This window comes from Salmo trutta, chromosome 1 (assembly GCF_901001165.1).
Source record: "Salmo trutta chromosome 1, fSalTru1.1, whole genome shotgun sequence".
NCBI lineage: Eukaryota > Metazoa > Chordata > Actinopteri > Salmoniformes > Salmonidae > Salmo > Salmo trutta.
The window spans coordinates 31349522-31359484 of NC_042957.1; the positions used below are offsets into that span (position 1 = coordinate 31349522).

Here is a 9963-nt window from a genome sequence, read left to right on the forward strand (position 1 = left end):
ATGTTCCTAAATTCACATATATGCGGACTCCCTCTTCTCGAATATCCATACTGTATACTACATACTTAATAAGCATATACTACAAACAATTTTTTTATTTAACTAGGCAAGTCAGTTAAGAACAAATTCTTATTTAGAAAGGACGGCCTACCCCGGCCAACGTTGGACCAATTATGCACCGTCCTATGAATCCTATGGGACTCCCAATCACGGCCAGATGTGATGCAGCCTGGATTCGAACCAGGGACTGCAGTGACACCTCCTGCACTTAGATGCAGTGCCTTAGACCGCTGCGCCACTCAGGAGCCCACTATATACTATTAGTTCATTTTAGTATACTGTAAACTAGGTATTCCCAAACTGGGGTACGCGCAATGCCGTCAGGGATATGCCACATTTTTTTATTTTTTCCCCCTTCACATTTTCAAACAGTCCATTATATTTTCCAACGGGGCTATACATTTGGGTGAGTTTTTTTTCTCGCCTGAGTAGCCTCGTTTCACTGCCCAAAATAAAATTAAACCATCTAGTGTTCAGCAAAATAACAACAATGTCAAATAATTAACATCCAATCATATTAACCGTTACACTCTCAGGGGAATTCCACTAACAGTCCGTATGTAGCCAAACGTAGCTACTGCTCTTGTTGGTATCTGTATTGATGGCGCAAAAGTCATGACAGGGAAACATAGTGGAGTGGTAACGCGCGTGCAAGCAGTTGCTCCCGACGCCACTTGGGTACACTGCAGCATCCACCGAGCGGCTCTGGCTGCCAAGGGAATGCCTGACAGCTTGAAAGACGTTTTGGACACTACAGTTAAAATGGTTAACTTTGTTAAAGCAAGGCCCCTGAACTCTCGTGCATTTTCTGCACTACTCAATGATATGGGCAGCGACCATGTAAAGTATTAACGCCTGTTTTTGAATTGAGACCATCATTTTTCACTTGTCTGACCGCTTACATGATGATGAGTTTCTCACACAACTGGACTATCTGGGTGATGTTTTTCTCTCGCCTGAATGATCTGAATCTAGGATTACAGGGACTCTCCGCAACTATATTCAGTGTGCGGTACAAAATTGAGGCTATGATTAAGAAGTTGGAGCTCTTCTCTGTCTGCATTAACAAGAACACACAGGACTTTCCATCATTGTATGATTTTTTATGTGCAAATGAACTCAAGCTTATGGACAATGTCAAATGTGATATAGCGAAGCACCTGAGTGAGTTGGGTGCGCAATTACGCAGGTACTTTCCCGAAACGGATGACACAAACAACTGGATTCGATATCCCTTTCATGCCCTGCCTCCAGTCCACTTACCGATATCTGAACAAGAGAGCCTCATTGAAATTGCAACAAGCGGTTCTGTGAAAATTGAATTTAAATCAGAAGCCACTGCCAGATTTCTGGATTGGGCTGCGCTCAGAGTATCCTGCCTTGGCAAATCACGCTGTTAAGACACTGATGCCCTTTGCAACCACGTACCTATGTGAGAGTGGATTCTCGGCCATCACTAGCTTGAAAACGAAATACAGGCACAGTCTGTGTGTGGAAAATGATTTAAGACAGACTCTCTCCAATACAACCCAACATTGCAGAGTTATGTGCATCCTTTCAAGCACATCCTTCTCATTAACCTTTGGTGAGTTATTTACAATTTTCGATGAACAAATAAGGTTTTATATGTAAGATGGTTAAATAAAGAGCAAAATTATTTATTATTATTATATTATTATTTGTGCCCTGGTCCTATAAGAGCTCTTTGTCACTTCCCACGAGCCGGGTTGTGACAAAAACGCACACTCATTCTTATGTTTAATAAATGTATCGTATAGTGTGTGTGTGGCAGGCTTACAATGACTATAAAAAGTTTGGGAACCACTGGTGTAAACGAACGGTATCCTTTCAGTTGAGCGTACTAGCGCTTCACCTGTCTACCGGAAGTCGATGCTGTTGCCATGCAACCTCTTGCTTTTTATTTTTTATTTTTTGGTTTTATTATTATTATGAACAAAACAAATACAAAAACAGAAAATCACAAACAAGAGTATATAAACCTAACAGACAGGGGTATTACATATCGAGATACATTTTCCATTTGTCAAAAAGTTTTATGCTAAGTATTGCTTTTTTGTTTTTACACTTACTGATCATTTTCAAAATAATATTTAGATTCCATCTTAATTAAAACAATGTTTTGTTCTCTGCCCACTTCATTTTATGGATATAGAATCTGCCATGAAAAATAAAGAAAGGAACAATGAAAGTTAAATCAGAGTCCATATCATTTGGATCAAAATAAAACAATATCAGTCTTTCAAATGAACATTAATAGTAGTTTCATTTAAAATAAAATCTTCTGACATAAGAACAGTCCCAATCTGTGTATGATAAAGGTCTTTGAGTTTGTATGATACTTCTTTCACCTTATTAGATATACAATATTTGCCAGACAACAACAAGACTTTGTTGCAGTTCACTTGTCCTAGGGCTGCATTCCAGTATATTCTAGCAGATGGAATAGTAACATCTTGACAGAGTTCTTATATACATGTTATTACATTTATAGTATAAAAATGTCAATTCCTTCTAGCAGTATTGAGGCTACAAAATCCTCAACAGTGGCACTTGAGTATTGTTATATTCTCCTAGAAGAAGAATAGCACCTTTAGGGACAACTATTTGAAACTCCTCAGGAGTGAATGTAACATTTGTGTTCTTATGAATTCTGGATAATCATATAGTTGTCCATCATTATCCAATAATTGTTTAACCCAGATAACGCTGTTGTCAAACCAGTTCTGAAAAAAACTTGTTTTTGTATTTCATATGGCTTTATTATTCCAGATTGTATATCTATGTGGGGGAAATTGTTTGTACATGAGGTTCCAAGTTAGAAGTACTTGTACTTAATAGGGATCTTTACCCACATCAAAGTTGCATTTGAGTAAGAATTCCTGACCACAAATCTGTTGAAATATTAAATTAGGGATTATATTCCAAATACAATCCTTATTTCTTAAATAGTTTAGTATCCATTTGATCGTAAAGACTGTAATAGAGGTATTAAAATCCAGAGCATTCAACCCTCCCTCACTTTGGGTGGTACATATCACAGCTTTTCTTAAATAATTAGGTTTATTCCTCCATATGAAGTTAAATAATTTAGTATCAACCATTTTAGTTACTGACAGAGGAATATCCAAGGCAAGGGAGGTATACAGTAATCTGGACAGACCTTCAGATTTTGACAAAAGTACACATCCAGATAAAGAAAGATCTCTTAAGAGCCAGGAGTTAAATCTCTTTCCATTTTTTTCTACAATAGGAGAGAAATTTAAGTTGTCCCTTTCTTTCTGATCTTTGCTAACTTTAATACCAAGATATGTGATCACATCGTTACATACTGAGTTTAAGTCACATCTTTTCAACACAAATAATTCACATTTCCTAATATTCAGAGATAAACCAGATACATGTGAGAAGGCATTAATACCCTTAATAGCTTTCCTGACTTCATTATGATCTTTATTTTTTTAATGGTGGTGTTGTCAGCCAATTGTGAACATTCTCTCTTTATCTTGTATCTGAGTACTCCTACAACAATCCTTACTGATATGAAGTGCCATAACTTGTGTGACCAATACAAATAAGAAAGGAGAAATTAGGCATCCTTGTTTAATTCCACGTCGAATGTCAAATCTCTGAAGTTCCATGGATAATTTCACAGAGCTGTTACTATTATTGTAAAGTGTCTTAATTACTGTTCACCTTGAAAATATTGACCAAAACCCAAAAATCGAAGAGTCTCAAAAATAAAAAAAATAATGTTAAACTGTATCAAAAGCCTTGTAAAAGTCTACAAATAAAATAAAGCTATATTCCATAATGTGTTCATTGTAGTCTATCAATTCCAAAACTAGTTGAATATTATTACATATATGTCAGCCCTTCAAAAAAAAAAACAGACTGGGTATCATAAATTATTTGGTCAATAACTTTAAGTCTTTCTGCAAAGATGAATGCAAGTAGCTTTCCATCATTGTTCATTAATGTGATTGGTCTCCAATTTTCAAACATCATTGGAACTTTGTTTGGTTTGGGGATTACAGAAATGAGGCCTTGTGTCATATATACAGGCAGGACCCCTAAATCAATTGCCTCCTTAAACATTAAATATAAAAATTCAACAATATCCTCCTGGAAAGATTTATAGAATTAACTAATAAAGCCATCATTCCCTGGAGATTTGTTCTCTTTTTACGTGCTGATAAATTTATTTCATTAATATAAATAAATTCATCACAAGACTTTTGGAAGTCTTCATCTATGAATTTTGCATAGTTTTTGACAGAGTCTAGAAAGGCAGATATGTCACTAGTAGGACAGACATTACTGGTGTAAAGATTACCATAGAATTCTGAAACATGTTTTGGAATATCTTTGGAGTTTTCATTTTCTTTGCCATCTATATTAAGCTTATGAATAGAGGTATATTCAGAATTTTTGTATTTTTAGTTTTTTTCTTCCCTTTCCTCTAACCATCTCTTTCTTGATTTTACAAATGCACCTTTTGCTCTCTCTTCATATATTTGGTCCATTTCTAAAGAAAAAAATTGTAAATAAAATAACTGACCCTTTCCTTCTTCATCAAGGTCCTCTATAGGGATTAGAGAAAGTATTTCCTTAACAAGTTTCTCTTCCCTCAATTTTTTAAGTTCAGCAATTTCTTTACCTCGCTTCATGACTGTTTGTCTTATTTCATACTTCAATATTTCCCATAAGGCTTAAATAGTTGTGCTTTCCTCCAATTTTCTTGTACAATATTTTTGGCATCCATCTTGAAATGATCATCTTCCAACAGTCTACTATTGAGTTTCCAATAACTCCGATTCGGTTTAACTTCAGATCCATTAATATATAAAGATAAGAATATAACTTTACGATCAGTAAGAATGTATGGTTCAATGGATACCTTGACTACATTGTTATCTAATGAATTAGAAACCAACCAGACGTAAATTCTTGACTGTCTGGACATGTCCTTGTTACTCCAAGTGAAGAACATTTTATCAGCATATTTAGATCTCCAAATATCGAATAATCCAAGACTAAGACATAGATTAAACTCAGGAATAATAATGCTGGATCTGTTAGGAGGGGCATATCTGTCAATCATTAGATACAGAATTAAAACCTCCACCTGAGATAAAGGTGTATTTCAGGATATCAAAGTTAACTCTAATCTATTATTCAGTGACGTTGCAGGCTAGCTCAGTGCTGCCCCCTCTCATTGAGTATCTCAAGTTGAAGGCCGACCGATGTACTGCAGGCTGCCATTAGCAACTAAATTATCCTTATAACTGTCTGTGTGAGATTTTAAAGTAATCGGTTCAAGGACATACACCTAGTGAAATAAAATAAATTACTTGTACCATGATTGTGATTTAAAAAAAGTAATGGATCCACAAATATTAACCACGAAGATTGCCATTTCCCCATTCATTATAATGGAGGATCCTGTTTTCTGGAAACAATGCCTGCAGTACCACCTTCGGCCTTCAACTTGAAATCCTCAATGCGAGGGGACAGTCGTTCTCCCCTGGGCTAGGTCTATTAGTCTGGCTAACACCTAACTCGAAGTCCTTCTGACATCAGTGTGTCACAGCTCTCCATCGCTGTGATTCACGTAAGTTGTGTCAGCCAGGCCTACTGCACCACCCCTGAAAGCATGCGTCACTGAAAAATCAGCAACAACAACGCTATGTTTCAGTTTGACAGAGACACTATCCAGAATATTGATTAACTAAATAGATAATGGGACTTATCTATCAATATTAGTAAGCCTACAAATGGCATAAATGAATACACAATATGTCCAAAAAATATCAGCTGTTTTTCTCAGGCTACTTGAACGACAGATGACGCTACCTGTAAGAAAAAGCAGGGAGGGGGGGGGGTTTGCGGGAAATGAGAGGAACGGAACACCAGCATGCAACCGAATTAGATTACAGTGCATTTCCACATAATTCGGATAGCCACGCTAACTTCGCCCTCATGTGTGTGCTAGCAAGCAGGCAAGGTAGTGCTAAGTATCAACAGCCAATCCAGTAGGGGCTGGAAGTTATAGTGAGCTTCAATTGGTCAATAGTGTTGCGATATTGCAGAGTATTTGCATAAAGTTCAGCTTTCCCCAACTTTGATCCTGCCCTGTTTACGCTCCCTCACCCATACATGCATTGTCCACATTCCGTGAAAATAAACAAAGCAATAAAATAAAACGGCCCTTTTTCAGGACCCTGTCTTTCAAAGATAATAAGTAAAAATCAAAATAACTTCACAGATCTTCATTGTAAAGGGTTTAAACACTGTTTCCCATGCTTGTTCAATGAACCATAAACAATTAATGAACATGCACCTGTGGAACGGTCGTTAAGACACTAACAGCTTACAGACGGCAGGCAATTAAGGTCACAGTTATGAAAACTTAGGACACTAGAGAGGCCTTTCTACTGACTCTGAAAAACACCAAAAGAAAGATGCCCAGGGTCCTTGCTCATCTGCGTGAACGTGCCTTAGGCATACTGCAAGGAGGCATGAGGACTGCAGATGTCGCCAGGGCAATACATTGAAATGTCCGTACTGTGAGACGCCTAAGACAGTGCTACAGGGAGATAGGGCGGACAGCTGATCGTCCTCGCAGTGGCAGACCACGTGTAACGACACCTGCACAGGATCGGTACATCCAAACATCACACCTGCGGGACAGCTACAGGATGGCAACAACAACTGCCCAAGTTACACCAGGAACACACAATCCCTCCATCAGTGCTCAGACTGTCCGCAATAGGCGGAGAGAGGCTGGACTGAGGGCTTGTAGGCCTGTTGTAAGGCAGGTCATCACCTCACCAGTCATCACCGGCAACAACTTCGCCTATGGGCACAAACCCACCGTTGCTGGACCAGACAGGACTGACAAAAAGTGCTCTTCACTGACGAGTCGCGATTTTGTCTTACCAGGGGTGATGGTTAGAATCGCGTTTATCGTTGAAGGAATGAGCGTTACACCGAGGCCTGTACTCTGGAGCAGGATCGATTTGGAGGTGGAGGGTCCGTCATGGTCTAGGGCGGTGTGTCACCGCATCATCGGACTGAGCTTGTTGTCATTGCAGGCAATCTCAACACTGTACGTTACAGGGAAGACATCCTCCTCCCTCATGTGGTACCCTTCCTGCAGGCTCATCCTGACATGACCCTCCAGCATGACAATGCCACCAGCCATACTGCTCATTCTGTGCGTGATTTCCTGCAAGACAGGAATGTCAGTGTTCTGCCATGGCCAGCGAAGAGCTTGGATCTTAATCCCATTGAGCACGTCTGGGACCTGTTGGATCGGAGGGTGAGGGCTAGGGCCATTCCCCCCAGGAATGTCTAGGAACTTGCAGGTGCCTTGGTGGAAGAGTGGGGTAACATCTCACAGCAAGAACTGGCAAATCTGGTGCAGTCCACGAGGAGGAGATGCACTGCAGTACTTAATGCAGCTGGTGGGCACACCAGATACTGACTGTTACTTTTGATTTTGACCCCTCCTTTGTTCAGGGACACATTATTCAATTTCTGTTAGTCACATGTCTGTGTAACTTGTTCGGTTTATGGTCTCAGTTGTTGAATCTTATGTTCATACAAATATTTACACATGTTAAGTTTGCTGAAAATAAATGTAGTTGACAGTGAGAGGACATTTCTTTTTTTGCTGAGTTTACGACTTGTGCCAGAAGGCCCTATGCCAAATTACCAGTCGAACCTATATAGAAAAAAACACCCTCAACTGTGCACTGGCATTTACATTTTGCAAATTATTTATTGTTTCTTACAGATAGTATATATTCTGCTACTATGGACAAAAGTTCCATATTACACTGACTTCCCTAAAGGAGGGATCATTTTTTGTCATCATAAGCCTATAATGTCTTCCCTGTGGCTCAGTTGGTAGAGCATGGTGTGTGCAATGCCAGGGTTGTGGGTTCGATTCCCACGGGAGGCCAGTACAAAAAAAAAATGCATGAAATGAATGAAATGTATGCATTCACTACTGTAAGTTGCTCTGGATAAGAGCATCTGCTAAATGACTAAAATGTTAATGTAATAATGGGCTATAAGGCCTACTAGCCCAATCAGATAGACATATAGGAACTCATTGCACTGATCAATCAATACTGGAGGTGATATACTGGATTACATCCAGTATTGATTGATCAGTGCAGATGAGTTCCTATGTCCTATATGCATATCTGATTGGCCTAATAGTCCAGTATAGGCTAATGATAGTGTTATATAGTGGTCTACTCCCCCTCAAAACCGAAATAGCATAGCCTACATTTCCACTTTCCCTCCAATCTGGGGAGAAGTCTATGCTCCAGGCATATCATGAGATTGGTACCCAAATGAGAATCAAACACAGCAGAAATCACTTGCTTGTGCAGGAAAAACACATTTCGATGTATTTTAAAATGATCCCACAGAAATGTTGGCGCCTTTGCAAAGTAAATGGCCAATAAGGAACAGCAACAGCAAACATTTACAAAATGATTCATTGTGTGATTTGAGTATTTTATCCATATTAGAAAACAATAATAATAAAGTATTAGCCAAATACTTATATTCTAATCATTGCTGTGACACTTGTTTTATTTGTATTCCAGCACCAAAAGGAGTTAAGCGTTGCCTCGAGTTCGACTGTGTCAGTGCTCTTGAGAGATCTTGGCAATAATATGATGATTATTTTAAGCAGCAAAAACTTAGCCAAGTTGACCAAGATCATAGCTTACACGATTCTACTGGCGATATTCGGCTTATATAAATAACTAAATTTGAAAGTACTCTGGGTTCCCATGAACAGGGTGTCAAATAAACATCATCACTGTGTTGTTTTGGGGGAGGACCGTTGCGAGTGAGTGCGTACATGAAAACAAAAACACACACTGGCAGAGCTCAGGGAGGTTCAAATGTGGTCTCTGTCCAACGTGCAAAGAGATACAGTCTTCATATAAGGCTTTCTGCAATCAGTTTATTGAGTAAACAATAACGTTCAGAATCTTACCCGTCTTTGCGCTTAGCTTTATAAACGTGCCCGTATGTGCCTCGACCCACTTTGCAACCTTCATATTCGAATAGATCTTCTACCTTCTCTCGTTCGGCCGCGAGCTTTGTTTTGAAGTCGTAATCCATTTTAACCCATAAATATTTCTTAAATTACAATAAAATAAAATATTAATTATTACATGCATTAATTAAATAATCTGGTCGTTTTATTCCCCCACCATTTCCTTGTTTGGGATTTTGGTCTACTCCGTTTAATGTTCACTGGCTCGTTGACGTTTCTAATTGGCACGCAGGGCTTTCTGGGGAAGGTAGTTTACAAAAACGTCAGTTTGAGTTATCAACATGGAAGTAAAAGGTCCGTGAAACTACAGTCCGCATTTTGCGTTACAGTTTTTATTTAACCTTTATTTAACTAGGCAAGTCAGTTAAGAACAAATTCTTATTTTACAATGACGGCCAAACATTCCCGTAACCCGGACGACGCTGGGCCAATTGTGCGCCGCCCTATGAGAATCCCAATAACGGCCGGTTGTGATACAGCCCAGGATGAAACCAGGGTCTGTAGTGACGCCTCTAGCACTGAGATGCAGTGCCTTAGACCGCTGCGCCACTCGGGAGACTTAAAGTGCAGTTACTGCACTTGCATACTCATGAACATTCAAAAAGAATGGGGGAGATCAGTTGTAACATTTCGTGTTTTATATACTACTCAAATTAACAAATGTGTCAGTTACTCTTTTGTAGTTTGACCCAACATGTGCAGGTCTCCAATACGTTTTTGAATTGAAATAATCAAGTGAGGTTTTTCTCAAGTAGCCTCAACTAGAGGAATAGTCTACTATACTATCCCCCATTTGA

The 9963-nt window shown here is 39.0% G+C and overlaps 1 protein-coding gene across 3 annotated transcripts in view; it reads right to left on the bottom strand.

Annotated features, from left to right (window-relative positions):
* LOC115194053 (cyclin-dependent kinase 19) overlaps positions 1–9391 on the bottom strand; it is a 65846-nt gene extending 56455 nt beyond the window's left edge. For all 3 annotated transcript variants that reach the window (XR_003878279.1, XR_003878278.1, XM_029753361.1), the window contains exon 1: positions 9104–9391. Coding sequence is in view for 1 of the 3 variants with exons in the window: in XM_029753361.1 (XP_029609221.1) it covers positions 9104–9231 (128 nt within the window). In the remaining 2 variants the exon portion in view is untranslated. The remainder of the gene's footprint in view (positions 1–9103) is intronic.
* Positions 9392–9963: the final 572 nt, after the last annotated feature.